We start from the raw sequence: 19,112 nt of genomic DNA, 5'->3' as shown, positions 1-19,112 counted from the left end.
AATGTTAAGTACTCCCATGGCAACTCCCTCCCAACTGTATATCATTGTGCTTCCGCCTCTGGTGCGTATGTCCTGCCGGTGGGACAGGACATACCCATGATGGTGATAGAGGTGTCTAGGACGTTGGCTGTAAGATATGATTCAGTAAGTTATGCTATGTCAGGCTGTAGCTTGACTAGTCTGTGGGATAGCTCTCCCACTTTTGGCACAAGCCAAATGATGTTAGTGAGGAGGACTTTTCCTTATAAGGTGTCCCAAGGTGACATTTTTCTTCTCTGATAGGAATTGCCAGATGAGAAAAAGACCCAGGTCCTCTCATTCCCTTCTACTATCTGATTCAATAATAATGGAGTTGTTGACTAATCATAACAATCACTTTCTATCAATTAGGCTACAACAGACTCAGGCATGATGCAAGGAAAATTATGGCAAAGATTTTTTAAAACACCAGAAAAATAAGGCAGGAGCTAAAACAACATCAGAAGTCCAAATAGTAAGGAAGAGGTCCTGCACTGAATGAGAATGAAAGAGAAAGTAAAGCATGCCCATCTTCAGCATATTGATTGCAAGCAGTCGTAAGTATGAACAAATTAACTTCAAATTGATTTTTTGCTTTTAAAAATAAAAACTCTCAAGCCCTTTGTGAAACACCTTTGGAAAGGCTCAAGCCAGTTCATTACTCATTCATAATCATGCTTGAAAGGACCCAAGGGCTGTCTGACCTGGGAAATGGAAACGTCACATTGGAACAGCTCTTGAGATGGGAATTAAACTACAATAATGGGTCATGGTACAGGGAGCATTATTTTCACTAGATCACGTTCACCGGTCATGGGAACATTTGATGCTAATCTTAGAACTTAAAGTAAAATTTAAGAACTGGCCAATTCCCCTGATTGCTATTCTTCACCCTGATGAACACCAAACAAAAAGCACGCAGAGTGGTGCAAATGTATAAATAACCAAGCCACTGTTACTGAATGAAAACAAATGTCCAACAAAAAGGGAGTACCACAGATACAAAAAATAATTTGCTAACTTGGACCCGAGAGCATGTATTAAGAAAATGGAATATTATGTACAAGAGATTGTTCATAAAATTACTGATTACATTTCAGCTATTTAATGCTTCTACCAAAGCTAGAATGGTCACACATTAAGAAACTACAAAAAAAAAAGGCATCCCTTTAAGCAGATGTTTGTATCTCAAATACAAGAGCAAACCTTTATTTGTAAAAATTTATGAAGTTACACGCAGACTCAATACATAGCCATTCAATAGAATCCGCTCACTGAGGAGTGCAGTGCTCTCTCTGTAGAACTTCATTTACATATAAGCATTAATTTCAAATGCCAAGTTATATTAACCATTGTATACAATAATTTAATTTATAAAAAAAGTGCTGTCACAATATTTTAAAAAGCCATATGCACTATACTTAACAGCACAACTATCTCAAGAGTTGCAGCCCAGATTTTAATCTTTATACTGGCATGAACCATTTTGATTATGTATAACATCAAACATAAGAATCTCATTATCCGAAGACAGAATATTTACATTTCAAACCAGTTCTCATGTGAACCTTGATACAAATGCCTCAAATTGAAATAAGTTTACTACTTATAAGTCAAAAATGCTTAATTCAAGTTATATGATCTTTTAACATGTTTTTGTTATTTGCATTGCTTTGATTAATTAGGATTATTGGTTAACCCACTTTAATGCAAAAATGATTGAATTTTCAGTAATAGACTGTAAAATCTATAACTGAACACCATACAGATAAGAATTCCGTCCTTTCTACACCAGATTGAAGATCTTGGAATTCTTTGAATGCGTTGATGGTATGTAATGTTTCTGCAGAGCTCAAAATGTTCAAGATGCAGTCATTTATTGGAAAGTTATGCATGTTTTTCTAGTTATCTCAGGTTAGAACACTCCTTAGAACCAACAGTTCTGTTAAAGAATAAATGTATTTCATCATCATAAATAGCAGATGGGCTTTCTATATTGTCCAGTAATGTATGGCGGTCATCGTGGTCAAATCTATTTCTTTCTGCTGTCTCATTTTTCTTAATGAGAGATGTTAATTGTCCCCAGGTGAATTGAACATCCTTAAAAGCATGAAGTAAAAAGATGCCTAAGACTATGGTGCAGAATCCACTGATAATTCCAATGACATTCTTAATTTCCACATTGCTCCATTCTTTGAAAAGGATAACAGAACAAGTTAAGACAACAGTGGTGAAGAATACATAGTAAACAGGGGTCACTATTGAGGTGTTGAAGGTATCAAGAGCTTTATTTAAATAATTGAGTTGAGTGCTGACAGAAATAATTAAAGTGGCGAGTAGGATCCAGCTCAGCGGCTTGTTGATTACTGGTTTCTTTTCAAGCAGTTCCTTCATAGCAATACCTAATCCCTTTACAGAAGATACAGAAAAGGCTCCAATCAGTGAACAAATGGAGATATAGATCAGTATATTACTTGGTCCCACTTTGGGGGCAACAAATATCATCAGTACCAGGGAGGCTGTGATTGTTATGCTGGCAAATATGATGAACCCTGAAAAAAAGAGAAAATGTAAAAGATAAAACTATGAACAAACATTATTTCTCCTTAGATTATATGCAGTTTGTTAAAAGTTTTGGGTTTGCTTTAGGTATTTTACTGGATATTGCAGCACTGGTGGCTCACAGAAGTATCTGAATAGTAATATTGATGCGAAAATTTAGTTCTTAAATCAAATAAGATTAAATAAATTAAATATAGTTCTGTTGAAGGGTCATTCGGACTTGAAACATTAACTGTGCTCCTCTCCGCAGATGCTGCCAGACCTGCTGAGTTTTTCCAGGTATTTTTGTTTTTGTTTTGGATTTCCAGCATCCGCAGTTTTTTGCTTTTATCATAGTTCTTAAATCATATGTTTTAGAATATAATTTTCAGTTTTAGGAATTAAAGTTTTAACTGTAGATAATGGGGGTATCTGGTTGAGAAATGGGTAAAAGCAGTCCTAAAGTAAATGCAATTCAAACATGCTTGAGTTTATTACACTTAAAACACTGGAGCCATGTTGACTTAAGAAGTTATCAGCTAGAAAGGTAAGATCATAAACGGCAGATGGGTACACTGAGTTGATGAGCTGGAGACATGATGTTTGCAATTATTACATGTAAAAGGAGTTAGTCATGTGTTTTCCCTGAATTAAGGAAAGCTTTAGAATTAAAAATGAGCTATTTTGCATTTCCATGCGGGAACAGGTTGTGTGTGTCACATTGCCACAGAGATGGGCAGATCTTAGTGATCTCTCCGAATTCAGTCATGGCATAGCCAGCAGACAAGAATGGTTGAGAGAAGCAGCTAAGAGTCTGTGTCAGCTTTGGGTCTTTGTAGCTTGTAGTTCCTTAGAAGTTGAGAGATAAAGCCAGACTTACACCTGAGATAGAGTAAAGTTAGACCTATCATCCACGAGTTCTAGGGGTAATCAGCTTGGTTGTAGTTTAAAACTATGGCAGCAGGCTATTGGAAACCCAGGGTGTTTTCTGATATTTTAAGCCACTGCACAGAAGCTGCAGGGAGGTCTGTGCTGGGGCTGTGGATTCGAGAGTCGTGAGGTCGGTAAAGAAATTGGAGGGTCGCTTAGCAAAAGTAAATTTTGTTTAAAAACAAAAAGCTAAAAGCTACTGCGGATGCTGGAAATCCAAAACAAAAACAGAATTACCTGGAAAAACTCAGCAGGTCTGGCAGCATCGGTGGAGAAGAAATCAGTTGACGTTTCGAGTCCTCACGACCCTTCGGCAGTTCTGCCGAAGGGTCATGAGGACTCGAAACGTCAACTGATTTCTTCTCCACCAATGCTGCCAGACCTGCTGAGTTTTTCCAGGTAATTCTGTTTTTGTTTTAAATTTTGTTTAATTCTTTTTGATGTACAATAAAGTTCATTTTAGCTTAAAAATGTGAAATCTTGCAGCGTCGTTCTGTCAGTTAGTTGCTGGCTGTTCCGATTCCTTCTTTAAATGCTAATGGTCCCTAACAGGATTGTAACAATCTAATTACACAGTAGAGTAATCCCAGGGGTGTAACAATAGGACTCCCTTGTGATCAACTGGATATCATGTATTTCATAATTTCCTTTGCTTGCATTCTCCAAAGGGAATGTAAACAGTTAGTTAGATGAGATCAAATGTTAATTGTTAAACACTTTTATTTCTCTAGATTAATATGAATGATGGTGGACAATTAAACAATGCACAGGAGGCGGTGGCTCCACAAATACTCCCACCCTCAATGGAGGAGGAGCCCAGCACTTCAGCTGGTTGAAACATGCTCAACAATCTTCAGCCAGAAGTCCGAGTGGAAGATCCATTTTGGCCTCCTCCGGAGGTCCCCAGCATCACAGATGCCAGTCCTCAGCCAATTCGATTCACTCCACGTGATATCAAAAAAAGCTGAAGGCATTGGATACTGCAAAGGCTCTGGGCCCTGGCAATATTACTGAAGACTTGCACTCCAGAACTTGCTGCGCCCCTAACCAAGCTGTTCCAATACAGCTACAACACAGGCATCTACCCAGCAATGTGGAAAATTGCTCAGCTATGTCCAGTACAGAAAAGGCAGGACAAATCCAACCTGGCCAATTACCGCACAATCGGTCTACTCTCGATCATCAGTAAAGTGATGGAAGGGGTCATCAACTGTGCTATCAAACAGCACTTGCCTAGCAATAACCTGCTCACTGATGCCCAGTTTGGGTTCCGCCAGGGCCACTCAGCACCTGACCTCATTGCAGCCTTGGTTCAAGCATGGACAAATAAAAGAGTTGAACTCCCGAGGTGAGGTGAGAGTGACTGCCCTTGACATGAAGATAGCATTTGACCGAGTGTGGCATTGAGGAGCCCTAGCAAAACTGCAGTCAATGGGAATCAGGGGCAAAACTCTCCGCTGGTTGGAGTCATACCTAGCACATAGGAAGATGGTTATGGTTTTTGGAGGTCAGTCATCTCGGTTCCAGGACATCACTGCAGAAGTTTTGCATGATAGTGTCCTCGGCCCAACCATCTTCAGCTGCTCCATCATAAGGTCAGAAGTGGGGATGTTCGCTGATGATTGCACAATGCTCAGCACCATTTGCAGCCCCTCAGATACTGAAGCAGTCTAGGTCCAAATGCAGCAAGATCTGGACATTATCCAGGTTGGGCTGACAAGTGGCAAGTAACATTCATGCCACTTAAGTGCCAGGCAATAATCATCTTCAACAAGAGAGAAACTAACCATCACTCCTTGACATTCAATGGCATTACTATCACTGAATCCCCACTAACATCATCCTGGGGGTTACCATTGATCAGAAACTGAACTGGACTGGCCATATAAATACTGTGGCTACAAGAGAAGGTCAGAGGCTGGGAATCCTGTGACAAGTAACTTGCTTCCTGACTCCCCAAAGACTGTCCATCACCTACAAGGCACAAGTAAGGAGCGTGATGGAATACTCTCCACTTGCCTGGATAAGTGCAGCTCCCACAACACTCAAGAAGCTTGCTATCATCCAGAACAAAGCTTGATTGGCACCACATCCACAAACATTCACTCCCTCCATCACCGACAAACAATGGCAGCAGTGAGTACCATCTACAAGATGCACTGCAGGAATTCACCAAAGGGTCCTGAAGTAGCACCTTCCAAACCCACTACCTCTACCATCTAGAAGGACAAGGGCAGCAGATAGATGGGAGCACCACCACCTGTAAGTTCCCCTCCAAGTCACTCACCATGCTGACTTGGAAATATATCGTCGTTCTTTCACTGTCGCTGGGTCAAAATCCTGGAGCTCCCTTCCTAACAGCACTGTGGGTGTACCCACACCGCATGGGCTACAGCAGTTCAAGAAGGCAGCTCACCACCACCTTCTCAAGGGCAATTAGGAATGGGCAATAAATGCTGGCTTAGCCAGTGACACCCACATCCCATAAAAAAACCTGGCTTAATATGTCTGGGATGAAGAAGTTAGCCTTATTGCCTCAATTAGAAATAAATAATGAGCTATGACTTCCAGAAACTAACTCATCTATGATACGCAGCTTCGATGCCTGCAGCCTATGTTTAGTCTTATAAAACCTGTGTGATTTCACTTTAAAACATAGCACTTACTCCAAACTCATTCCCAAACCTTTTCCATGAAGAATCAAAAATCTCAGCATACGGAAGACTAAAATTGAACTAACAAATTAAATAATATCAACTGAAATTCAATGTCTCAAAATGTTATACTGAAAAGTATAGAAACCGAAGAAATACAGCATGAAAACTTCCAATTTTCACATTGCTCTTTCCAAGCAGAATTGATGTTTCAGGGAGGGAAATTGAAGGGTAATTTTAAACTTAACTTGCCAGGTAGAAAACCCACAGGATTGGGTGGGGCTTCAATAGAAAGTAAAATCAAATGGAGTATAAAACCAGTCTCTCACTCAATTCAGTCAGCTGTCCATGGGGCAGATTAATTTAAAATTGGGCCCTTGCGTGCATATAAGGCCAGATTTCATAATACCTGGAACTGTACTGTGTGATCTACAGCACACATCAGATCAACAGACAGGCCATGCCCCAGTTAATGTATATAAATTAAATGCGTTTCCTGAACCACTATTGCAGCAGGAAACAGGAGAGGAAAGGAGATGAGAATCATGAGAGCATGCAACCCTAAAGGACTGTTGCCTAACATTTAAAGGGATATAGCCACTCAAGGGCAAGTAGATGTCTGCAGGGCCAGTAAATAACTGCAAAGGCCAGAATTCTTCTCTATATTTGCCGGAAGGCAGAAAGGAAAGAAGGGGAGGCATGAAATGTGGGCAGTTGGCAGAGCAGTGCTGCTCCTGCCCTCATTTGATGGTTGTTGATTGAATAGTTTATTCTCAAGGGCAACTAGGGATGGTCAATAAACGCTGGTATTGCTGGCAATGCCCATATCCCCAGAATAAATTTAAAAAGAATGAAAAATAACAGTGCCCAACCGCCAGGCTCAATGAAGCTATCAGTCCCTATAGAGCTGGAGAATGAATGAAAGAACAATATGGTACCCTTTAAGTAACCTCACCTGGTAAAACTAAATCAGTAGTTACATGCATCTGGGAGGTTGCCCAGAATTCCATGTCACAGCACTGCCAGCCAACCAATTCCACATCCAGCACTCGCATAAGGCTAGGCCTCTCACAATTTGCCCATTAGTTCTCCTCCATATCATCTCTCAGCAAGGTACACAGTCTGGGGAGCTAAGTCCTGTGATGTGGGTGTACCTACACCACACAGACTGCAGCAGTTCAAGGCGGCAGCTCACCACCACCTTCTCAAGGGAAACTAGGGATGGGCAATAAATGCTGGCCCAGCCAGCGAAGTCCACATCCCGTGAACGAAAAAAAAAACATCCTGCACTATGTGGGAAATCCTGGACATTCCTGGCAATCTGGAATGACCACATGTGCAGGAGGTTCCTCTGAATGGAGCAACTCGAGCTCTGGAGTTTGGAACTTGAGCGGCAGCTGGGGGCACTACGGCGCATTCATGAGACTGAGAGGCTCGTGGATAGCACTTTTCAGGAAGTGGTCACCCTGCAGCTTAAGGAAGTGCAAGCAGTGAGGGAATGGGTGACCTCCAGGCAGAAGGAGGGTACCCAGCAGGTAGTGAGGAAATCCCCCAAGTGCATCTTACTTGCAAACCGTTTTTCAGCCTTGGAAAACGGTAAGAGTGATGGTTTCTCTGTGGAGGCCAACCAGAGCCAAGGCCATGGCACTGTGGGTGGTCCAGCTGCTCAGGGTGGTGGGGTGGGGGGGGGGGGGGGGGGGAGAGAGAAAAAGTGTGGAAGGGCAATAGTGGTAGGGGATTCATTAGTGAGGGCAGTAGACAGGCGTTTCTGCAGCCGTAGACGTGACTCCAGGATCGTATGTTGCCTCCCGAATGCCAGGGTCAAGGATGTCACGGAATGGCTTCAGCGCATTCTAAGGGGGAGGGTGAACAGCCAGAGGTTGTGGTCCAATAACGTAAGAAAGAGAAATGAGTTCGTGCAAGCAGATTTCAGGGAGTTAGGTAGGAAATTGAAAAGCAGGACTTCAAAGGGTAGTAATCTCTGGATTACTCCTGGTGCCACATAGTAGTGAGTATAGGAACAGAAGGATAGAGCAGATGAATGCGTGGCTGGAGAGATGGTGCAGGAGGGAGGGCTTTAAATTTCTGGGGGAGGTGGGACCTGTACAAGTTTTCAGGTTACATTTGAACAGCAACGGGAGCAACATCCTTGCGGGGAGGTTTGCTAATGCTGATGGGGTCGATTTAAACTAAATTGGCAGGGGGATGGGATCCTGAAAAGTAGTTCAGAGGGGAGAGAAGCTGAGATGGAATTAGAAGCTAAAACACCAGTAATTGAGTCTGGAAAGCAGAGGAAACATCGGCTAGATAAGAAAGGAGGGAGTTTAGCAAGGCTAAACGGAATATATTTTAATGCAAGGAGCCTGAGGAATAAGATAGACGAGATGAGGGCACAGATAGGCACGTGGGATTATATCATCATAGCTATGACCGAGACTTGGCTAAAAGGGGAGGATTGGCAGCTCAACATTCCTGGTTATAGGGTATTCAGATGAGATAAAGAGGGGGATGGAAGAGGTGGTGGGGGGGGGGTCGCAATATTGATCAAGGAAACAATTATAGCAGTGAGGAGGGATGATATCCTGGAAGGATCATCAAATGAGGTATGAGAAGAAGTAAAAAACACAAAAGGGGCAAACACGCTTTTGGGTGTGTACTATAGGCCCCCAGTCAGGGAGAGATAGAGGATCAAATATGTAATCAAATTTCAGAGAAGTGTAAGAATAAGAAGGCAGTACTTGTAGGGGATTTTAACTACCCAAATATTAACTGGGATAGTTTGAGTGTGCGATGTAGGGAGGGAGCAAAATTCTTAATTTACATCCAGGAGAACTTCTTTAGCCAGTACGTAGAAAACCCAACAAGGGAGGGGGCAGTTCTGGACTGAATATTCAGAAATGAGCCCAGGCAGGTGGAAGGCATATCAGGAGGGGAGCAAAGAGTGACCATAACTCAGTTAGATTTAGGATAGTTATGGAAAAGAATAAGGTTGGGCCAGGAATAAAAGTTCTAAACTGGGGAAAGGCTCATTTTACTAAGATGAGATATGATTTAGTCCAAGCAGCTACTTGCACATAAAATCATGTCAGAGCAGTGGGAGGCATTCAAGGAGGAAATAGCGAGAGTACAGGTCAAATATGTTCCCGTAAAGACAGAGTGGGGAGGACCAAATCCGGAGAACCCTGGATGTCAAAGGACAAAGGTTAGGATTAAGTAAAAAAGAGAAGCTTATGGCAGATACTGAGGGCTCAATACAGCAGAGACCCTAGAGGAGTATAAAAAGTGCAGGGGAGAACTTAAAATGGAATTTAGGAAAGCTAAGAGAGTGCATGAGAAAGCATTGGTGGGTAGAATAAAGGAAAACCAAAAGGGGTTTTTAAATATATAAAGAGCAAGAGGATAACTAGGGCAAGAGTAGGGCTAATTAGGGACCATAGAGGTAATGTGTGTGGGAACCCGGAAGACATGGGTACAGTCCTCAATGATTATTTTGCATCAGTCTTCACAATGGAAGGACAATGCAGGTATAGACATCAGAGTGGAGGACTGAAATATTAGAGGAAATGAATAGAGGGAGAGGTGGTACTGGTGGGTTTAGCAGCCTTAAAAGTGGATAAATCCACAGGCCCAGATGAAATGTATCCCAGGCTGTTGAGGGAGGCAAGGGAAGAGATATCAGGGGCCCTGGCAGTAATTTTCAAATCCTCTCTGGCCACAGGTGAGGTGCCAGAGGACTGGAGGACTGATAACATTGTCCCATTATTAAAAAAGGGAGGAAAGGATAGACCAAGAAATAACAGGCCAGTCAGTCCAACCTCAGTGGTGGGGAAGCTACTGGAAAGAATTCTGAGGGACAGAATATATCTACACTTGGAGACACATGCATTAATCAGGGATAGTCAGCATGGATTTGTTAAGGGAAGGTCGTGTTTGACAAATTTGATTGAATTTTTTGAGGAGGTAACCAGGAGTGTAGATGAGGGTAATGCATTTGATGTGGTCTACATGGACTTCAGCAAGGCTTTTGATAAGGTCCCTCATGGCATACTGGTCAAGAAAGTAAGAGTCCATGGGATCCAAGGCAAGGTGGCATGTTGGATCCAAAATTGGCTAAGAGGCAGGAAGCACAGGGTGATGGTAGAGGGATGTTTCTGTGACTCGAAGGCTGTTTCCAATGGGGTTCTGCAGAGCTCGGTGCTGGGGCCCTCGCTGTTTGTGCTGTACGTAAATGATTTGTACTTAAATGTAGGGGGTATGATTAAGAAGTTCGTGGATAACACAAAAATTGGTAGGATGGTAAACAGTGAGGAGGATAGCCGTAAACTGCAGGAGGATATCAATGGACCGGACAGGTGGGCAGAGCAGTGGCAGATGGAATTCAACCTGGAAAAAAGTGAGGGGTAATGCACTTGGGGTGGGCTAACAAGGCAAGGGATTGCATTATGAATAGTAGGGCCCTGGAAAGTACTGAAGATCAGAGGGACCTTGGTGTGCATATCCACAGATCCCTGAGGGTAGCAGGGCAAGTAGATAAGGTGCTTAAGGCGGCATATGGGATACTTGTATTCTATGCCTCAGCTAACAAAGGCAAGAGCAGGGAGGTTATGCTGGAACTGTATAAAATGCTGGTTAGGCCACAACTGGAGTACTGCATGCAGTTCTGGTCACCATGTTATAGGAAGGATGTGATTGCACTGGAGAGGATGCAGAGGAGATTTACCAGGGTGTTGCCTGGGCTGGAGGGTCTGAGCTATGAGTAAAGATTGGATAGGCTGGGGTTGTTTTCCTTGGAGCAGTGAAGGTTGAGAGGGGACTTGATAGAGATGTATAAGATTATGAGGGGCATAGATAGGGTAGATAGGAAGGCACTTTTTCCATTAGTCAAGGGGTCAATAACCAGGGGGACAGATTTAAGGTAAGAGGTAGAAGGCTAAGAGGGGAGCTGAGGAGAAATATTTTCACCCAGAGGGTGGTGCAAGTCTGGAACTCACTGCCTGAAAGGGTGGTTGAGTCAGAAACTCTCATAACATTTAAGAAGTATTTAGATATTCACTTGCATTGCCATAGCCTCCAGGGCTATGGGCCAAGCGCTGGAAAATGGGACTGTCAGATCTTTGTTCACCGGTGTGGACACGATGGGCCAAATGGCCTCCTTCTGTGCTGTAAATGTCTATGAAACTCCATGAGTCTATGCAACATAAAATTGAAAAGTTGCATTCATCTTCCCATGCAGGACATCAGGGATCAAACTGTTCAAAATAATTTTTAGTTGCTTACTGAGATAAAGGATGAAAGTGCTGACTATGTTAGGACAGTACAGCTGTGGGCAACGCCATCTAATATTACAGTGCTGACTTAGCTTTTTAATGAATTATATGCATAACAATTGAGGACAGTAATGAAACAAAAACAGAAAATGCTGGGAAAACTCAGCAGGTACAACAGCATCTGTGGAGAGAGAAGCAGAGTTAGCATTTTCTCTCTCCACAGATGCTGTTAGACCTGCTGAGTTTTTCCAGCATTTTCTGTTTTTGTTTCAGATTTCCAGCATCTGCGGTATTTTGCTTTTATCGGAGGACAGTAATGACTTTGCCAACCACTGATAGTGGCGTCTCTACATTTCAAATTAGCCACAATTCTTCTTGCAATAAACATCAACATCCCATTTGCCTTCCTAATCACTTGCTGTACCTGCATGCCATTTTTTTATGATTCATGTATTAAGACAGCCAGATCCCTCTGTACCTCAGAGTTCTGCAATCTCTCTCCATTTAAATGCTACTTTTCTATTGTTCCTGCCAAAGTAGGCAAATCTACATTTTCCCACTTTATGCTCCATCTGCCAGATTTGTGCCCACTCACTTAACGTTTCTCTATCTCTTTACAGGCTCCTTATGTCCTCTTCACAGCTTACTTTCCTACCTAGCTTAGAAAATTTAGCAACCATACATTTGGTTCCTTCAACCAAGTCATTGATATAGATTGTAAATGGTTGAGGCCCCAGCACTAATACCTGTGGCACTCCACTAGTCACAACTTGCCAACCTGAAAAAGATCCATTTATCCCTACTGTCCGCTTCCTGTTAGCTAACCAATCCTCTATCCATGCTAATTTTTACCCCCTACAGCATGAGCTTTTATTTTGTGAAATAACCTTGGATGTGGCACCTTGTCAAATGCCTTTTGGAAATCCAAGTACATCACATCTGCAGATTCCCCTCTATCCACCTTACTTGAAACTTCCTCACAAAATTGCAATAAATTAGTCAAATATGATTTCTCTTTCACAAAACCATGTTGACTCTGCCTGACTGTATTATGATTTTCTAAATATCCTGCTACTACCTCTTTAATAATGGATTATAGCATTTTCTCCATGATGGACGTTAGGTTAACTGGCCTATAGTTTCCAGCTTTCCGTCTCCTTCCTTTCTTGAATAAAAGTGTCACATTTGCAATTTTCCAATCTGCTGGGACCTTTCAAGAATCTAGAGACGTTTGGAAGATCACCACCAGTGCATCTACCATCGCTGCAGCCATTTCTTTTAAGGCCCTAAGATGAAAGCTATCAGGTCCAGGAGACTTGTCAACCTTTTGCTCTATTAGTTTTCCCAGTAACTTTTCCCTAGTGATTGTGATTGTTTAAGTTCCCCCCTTCCTTTCTTTTACCCTTGATTTTCAAGTAGTCTTTGAGTGTTCTTTTGTATCTTCTACCGTGAAGACAGACAAAACACCTGTTCAATGTTTCCACCATTTCCTTGTTTCCCATTATTAATTCCCCAGTCTCACTTTCTAAGGGACCAACACTCACTGTAGTTACTCTTTTCCTTTTAAATTCCTATAAGAACAGATAGTAAGAGTTTCTATGTTTCTAGCTAGTTTATTCTCGTACTCTAATCTTTCTTTTTTTTTCATTATTCTTTGCCGATTTCTAAAATCAGTCCAATCTTCTGACCTACCACTAACCTTTGCAGTGTTGTATGTTTTTTTCTTCAATTTGACACTATCTTTAACTTCCTTAGTTAGCCACGGATGATGGATCCTTCTCCTAGGATCATTCCATTGAGAAAGAATATATCTTTGCTCAGAGCTATGGAATACTTCTTCAAACATTAGCCATTGTTTTGGGTGCCACACTTTAGGAAAGATGTGAAGGCATTAGAAAGAGTGCAGAAAAGATTCACGAGAATGGTCTCAGAGATGAGGAGCTTCAGTTATGTAGATAGGTTGGAGAAGTTGGGACTGTTTTCCTTGGAGAAGAGAAAGCAGAGAGGTGATTTGATAGAGGTCTGATAGGTTTGATAGGGGTCTGAACAGAGCAGTTAAAGAAAAAAATGCTTCCATTGGTGGGTGGTTCCAGGACAAGAGGTCACAGATTTAAGCTAATTAGCAAAAGAAGCAATGGTGACATGAGGAAACACTTTTTCATGCACCGAGTGGTTAGGATCTGGAATACACTGCCTGAGAATGTGCTGGAGGCAGGTTCAGTGTGAAAAGAAAGAATGTACAGGCATACAGGGAAAAGGCAGGGGAACAGCAGTAGGTAAATTGATCCCAGGGAGAGCTGGGCTCTCAAAACAGGCAAAAATGGCCTCATTCTGTGCAAACCACATGGGTTTAGGAGTATGGGAAGAAAATAAAAATATGGCGCTAAAAAGGTATAAGTACAAAAATAAACAATTTGCCAATTGAAGAGTTCTTTCCACACACACTACTCTCTTTGCACCCATTACAACTGGGTACAAAAGTAGTACAAAAGCTATCAAATTGTGCCTGATCTTCAAGTATTTTTACACCATCTGAAAGCAAGCATGCTGGTGCAGCAAGCAGTTAAGGTGGCAGATGGTATGTTGGCCTTCATTGCTTTGTACTCACTTGAGTACAGGGGCAAGGATGTCTTACTGCAGCTGTACAGGGCCTTGGTGAGACCACACCTGGAGTAGTGTGTGCAATTTTGGTCTCCTTACCTAAGAAAGGATATACTTGCCAGAGGGGGAGTGCAGCGAAAGTTCACTAGACTGATTCCTGGAATGGCACGATGGTCATATGAGGAGAGATTGGGCCGACTAGGCCTGTATTCACTGGAGTTTAGAATAATGAGAGGAGATCTCATTGAAACATAAAATTCTGGCAGGGATGGGCAGGCTGAATGCAGGGATGATGTTTCCTCTGGCTGCAGGGTCTAGAACAAGGGGTCACAGTCTCAGGATACAGGGTAGACCATTTAGGACTGAGATGAGGAGAAATTTCTTCACTCAGAGGGTGGTGAACCAATGGAATTCTCTACCATAGAAGGGTGTGGAGGCCAAGTCACTGAACATATTTAAGAAGGAAATAGATTCTAAAGGCACCAAGGGGTATGGGGAGAATGCGGGAGTATGGTGTTGAGATAGAGGATCAGCCGTGATCATATTGAATGGCGGAGCAGGCTCAAAGGGCCGAATGACCTACTCCTGCTCCTATTTTCTATGTTTATCAATCGGAAAGGAGTAGGCTTGAAGTGTTTAAGAGCTCTTTATCATTCCAGATTTTAAGTTCTTGGTTTACAAAAATACATTATAATATTTCTAAAATGTACCTGTGCCTTTTAGCTTTTCTTCCATCTCATGCAAGGATTGAACTCCTTCCTCTTCTGGAGAATGGATCACTATTACTGTTGACCCTACAATGCTCAGCATGCATCCTAACTTGCCGTGAATATTCAGTCGCTCATTTAAGACATATGATGAGAGCACAGCACTGTGTGAAGTATAAAACAGAAAAATTGGCAGCACATTGCAGTGAAAACGTCTAAATATATGCATGTGTATGCTATACTCCTGGGTAATCAATCATTTTTCCATTTTGGCATCAGGAAGCAACCTGCAGGTCAGCTACAATATGGATCGGGTATATAACAATTTTGACATGGTCCATTAATTTGCCTCCCCTGCACATTTGTAACATTCTCATGTAACTCGTGCAAAATTTCTTGCCAATTTACTAACAATTAGTGCTGAACTAGAGGTAAGTTTATACTTTAAACTCAACTCTGCAGTGGATACATTTGCGTAGCAATGAAGCACCATGATGTGTGATGCGTTCCTAGATGATGCAGTGAACCACAGATTGTTTAAAGCCAGTAATGTTTTTGAGAAAGTTCCATGTCAGGTTGTGGGATAAAAGAGGCAAACAAAATTTGACAACAAAATTTAAGGTCTTAAACTTAAGGTGTCTTACATTCAATATGGCATAACTGGACTGGACCAGTTACATGTGTCACATCATAAAACTAACTTCCATCTAGGTTGCCTCTGAAAAGAACATGGAATTCTAGTCCTGGCACAAGATTCCAACTCCTTTGTAGAGCTGAGTCAGTAGATTGGTGCTAAGGACGACAAACATTTGCAGGGAAGCTGTGGAAGGTTGTCACCAAGGACAAAGATTCCTCCTACTTCTGACCCACGCAAAACTTTTCTGGAGCAGTCTCCTGTGGTTCCCATAAGAACCACTAGTTTCGCTACATTACCTTCAATACCACTGAATGGAATTTGTGCAGTGCGTTCACATCATGAAAATTGCATTGGGTCCAATGTACATCCTATGATCCCCATCTGCATTACTTTAAATAGATTTTTATTAGGAAAGGGGATTTAGGGTCATGGAACCAAGACTGCTGGATGGAGTTAAGATAAACATCAGCCACAATACTATCAAGCCCACCTGGCATTTAAAGGGCTGAATGGCCTATTTCGGTTCTTACATTCCTATTTCATGAGCTCTCACCTGTTTTAGACGGGCACTGGATGCTTATTTTACAGTCAGCTTCAAGAAACACAATGGGCCAGATATTGTCAGAAATGGAGCAATAACTACTGCACTTGTCTCATTACTGTCCCATTCCTGCAGGGAAATGGGACAATACCAAGATGAAAGTTGGCTATAATATTTTTGAAAGATTAATTTCCACAGCAAAATGGAATACAACACCATGACTCTACATCAGAGTCGAGCAAGGGTCAAAACAGGATAATTGATCATTCAGGTTACTATACATAATTTAATTGCCCACAAATAAGTTATGAAAACCTTTCTCTTCTGACGACATCACCTTATTCTAGAGTGTAGTCCCACTGATGCTAGCTAGCCCTGGTGCCTTTCCAACTAGCCAAGTGCTGGCTGGCAATCAATAAACATCACAATCTGACCCGATTGTTCCACGGTTACATCCAAGCCAGTATGATTTGTTTCTAAAAGTATTCCAATCAATGCATTAAAAAAAAATCGTACCTCATAAGCACACTTAATGCACCTAGTGGTGTAACCAGTGAGGCAGGTGCAAATGCATAGGCAGCAAAGTTAGCAGCTTCCCCAGCACCCACTGCAAAACAAAATATGTTTGACATGTAAGTTTACAAAGGCTCGAGAAATCATACAACCTAAGCTTTCAGGTCTTTTATTTCCCAAGGCCTTGTCCTCTTCCCATGGTTGTTGTAAATTTGAAATTCTTTCTTCCCATTCCCTTAATAAATGTACTACTTTTATATGAGCTACATATTACAGCTTGTTGTCTGTAGGTCCCTAAAACTCCATTCACATTACAGAACTTGAAACTGGATGGTATTTAGCCATATTTATTTAGCTGATACTGATCTCAGTGAAGAGCTTTTGGAGAAGATACCCAATTCAGAAGGATTTTTTAAAAATCCTTTACTTGTTCTGTATAGATGCTCAAAATCATGAAGGATTTTATAATATGGCAGAAGGGCCAGTAACCAGAGGGCAATAGGTTTAAGGTAATGGCAAATGAACCAGAGGTGGCATGAAGGAAGGAAAATTTGCATAGTAAGTTGTGATCTGGCATGCACTGCCTGAAAGGGTGGTGGAGATTGGTTCAACAGTAACTTTTGGAAGGAAATTGGATAAATACTTGAAAGGGCAATGTTTACAGGCTATGGGGAAAGAGCAGAGAAGTAAATAGCTCTATCAAAGAGCCAGCATAGGGACAATGGGCCAAATGGTCTCCTTCAGCACATTTATCATTCTATGATTCTATAACAGAGCTAATTTATTACTGTATCGACTCTGAAATAACGACCAGAATTTAATGTCCCCACCAGAGGTGAGTTTGAAGGCCAGGGCTGGGGCGCTCCATTTGATCAGGCAGGAGGGTGACAGGTGGTTATCCCGGTGCCTTCCCTAGTCCTTCTGATCAAGCTCCGAATGGGAAGAGTGGAGGCTGGGGGCCAATTGAGGCCCTTAAGCAACCACTTAAGAGCATTATCACGCTGCCACTGGTGTTCACTACCCAGGGAGGCTGCCCAGTAAACCCCATGAGGTTTGTCTGGTGGTCTACTGGGTAGAGGAGGGTATCACGTTCGTGGGCATTGTGCCCAATTGAGGGACACAGCATTGCGAAGGGAGTTGTTGGGGGGCGGGGGGTCTACTGAAAGCCTCTCCCTCTGCCCTTTCTTCTGATCCCCTCCCCATGACTCCTCCATCCTGTCCACACTCACCTCTGTCTCAGGGCACATGGCCAATCTCCCTCCTGCAGGCCTAAGTGTAATACCGGCAGTGGCCACTACTCCCAGTGGCATCGCCAGTGCTGCCAACATCTGATTAGGGCCTTGATCGAGTAGGAGGCCAGGTAAGTGCCTTATTACCTGGTAAATGCGCCAGACCTGCCATAGAGAAGCTAGGCAAGGCTCATATTCGTTCTCCAAACAGTTGGTGAGACCATCATCTTACTAATTAAATTCTGCCCAATGTACTCCTTGCAGTCTCCTTGGAGGTAATACCAGATTGAAATATATTTCAATTCTGTTACTGCAGAATTGTACACATTTTAAAGTAATTTGACACACTGGTCTGAGATTTCCTCTGGGGAACCAGCTGCTTTCTGACAGTCCTAGCAAGATGCAACACAGAAAAAGGAATGGGGAGACCTGCCACCAATTCACTGCCACATTAACAGGGATGTCAGCCACCCAACCTTGGGTGCCTTAACATATTTAAAATATGGCGAGGAGGCAGGGCTTGGAAACTCAATTGATCCTCTTGCTATCCCATTAGTAGTACTAGCATATAGCAGGATGCTGATACACAGGCTTCAGTTGTGGAATAAGCTAGGCTTGCAGAGAAGGAGGAAGAGGACCTAGTTTGAGCCACATCTTCCATCTACTGTACCTTCCCATATTGAGATATCCCCAGAAAGCTCTGCAGGAAACTTTTGGACAGGTCTAAGTAACTTCTATCCCCTTTAGTTCCACCCTTTTGAAGGTGTTGCAGCAGCATAATGTTCCTCAGCTGTAGAAGTGAGGTCCCTCTGCAGAGCTGTACTACTTCTGGGATATTATCCTACATGTATAACTGATCCCAAACCAGGGGGGCTTGCATTAGGCGGGAACCTTGGACATTTGATAATTGTTTAAATTGGCGGCCATTACACATCTGTGGGAGATCAGATGGTAGGATTATGCCCAGAAATTAACCCTTCAACTCTAAATTTTCACCCAAAAAATAGGCGTGACGAGGACCAATGTCCCCTATATAATATTCTCTCATCTACAGGGTAAATGCTTTGGGAATTGCATTAGACACTAGCAATTTGTCTCTCTCAACAGCCAGTGCTGCTAATATAATCATGCCCCATAAATGAGAGAATTATCACATGAAATCTGATGGATGAGTTTATGAAGTGAAAGACACAACTCTTCCCACAGCCCGTAAAACCCATGCACTAGGTGATTCTTCTCCAGGCAGTTCTCTGCCTAGCTTCTAGATGAGTAGGCGATAAATGGTGGGATTACTTTTGTGAGGCCAACAGTGGCCTGATACTGCAGCAGGGACGTCTGCCAAGAAACTCGGCTGCATGATTAGTAAACTACTTAAACTCAGATGACAGAATAAAAGAATTGCTGTGGTTAATGGGTTTTATTATATGGTCTGTTGTCTGGGCTAGGTTTGCCAACTCTGGCTGAATTCATTCCT

The 19,112-nt window shown here is 42.4% G+C and overlaps 1 protein-coding gene across 2 annotated transcripts in view; it reads right to left on the bottom strand.

The window, feature by feature from the left end:
• Positions 1-1,198: 1,198 nt before the first annotated feature.
• LOC144683828 (magnesium transporter NIPA2-like) overlaps positions 1,199-19,112 on the bottom strand; it is a 45,900-nt gene continuing 27,986 nt past the window's right edge. For both annotated transcript variants that reach the window (XM_078547307.1, XM_078547298.1), the window contains 3 exons: positions 16,413-16,503; positions 14,722-14,882; positions 1,199-2,570 (listed from right to left, as the gene is read on the bottom strand). In XM_078547307.1, the coding sequence (XP_078403433.1) occupies positions 1,924-2,570; positions 14,722-14,882; positions 16,413-16,503 (899 nt within the window). In that variant the 3' untranslated portion in view covers positions 1,199-1,923. The remainder of the gene's footprint in view (positions 2,571-14,721; positions 14,883-16,412; positions 16,504-19,112) is intronic.

The sequence above is a fragment of the Cetorhinus maximus genome, chromosome 1 (genome assembly GCF_964194155.1).
Source record: "Cetorhinus maximus chromosome 1, sCetMax3.hap1.1, whole genome shotgun sequence".
Taxonomy (NCBI): domain Eukaryota; kingdom Metazoa; phylum Chordata; class Chondrichthyes; order Lamniformes; family Cetorhinidae; genus Cetorhinus; species Cetorhinus maximus.
The sequence above is the reverse complement of the archived record's forward strand: the minus strand, read 5'-3'. Positions and strand labels throughout refer to the sequence as shown.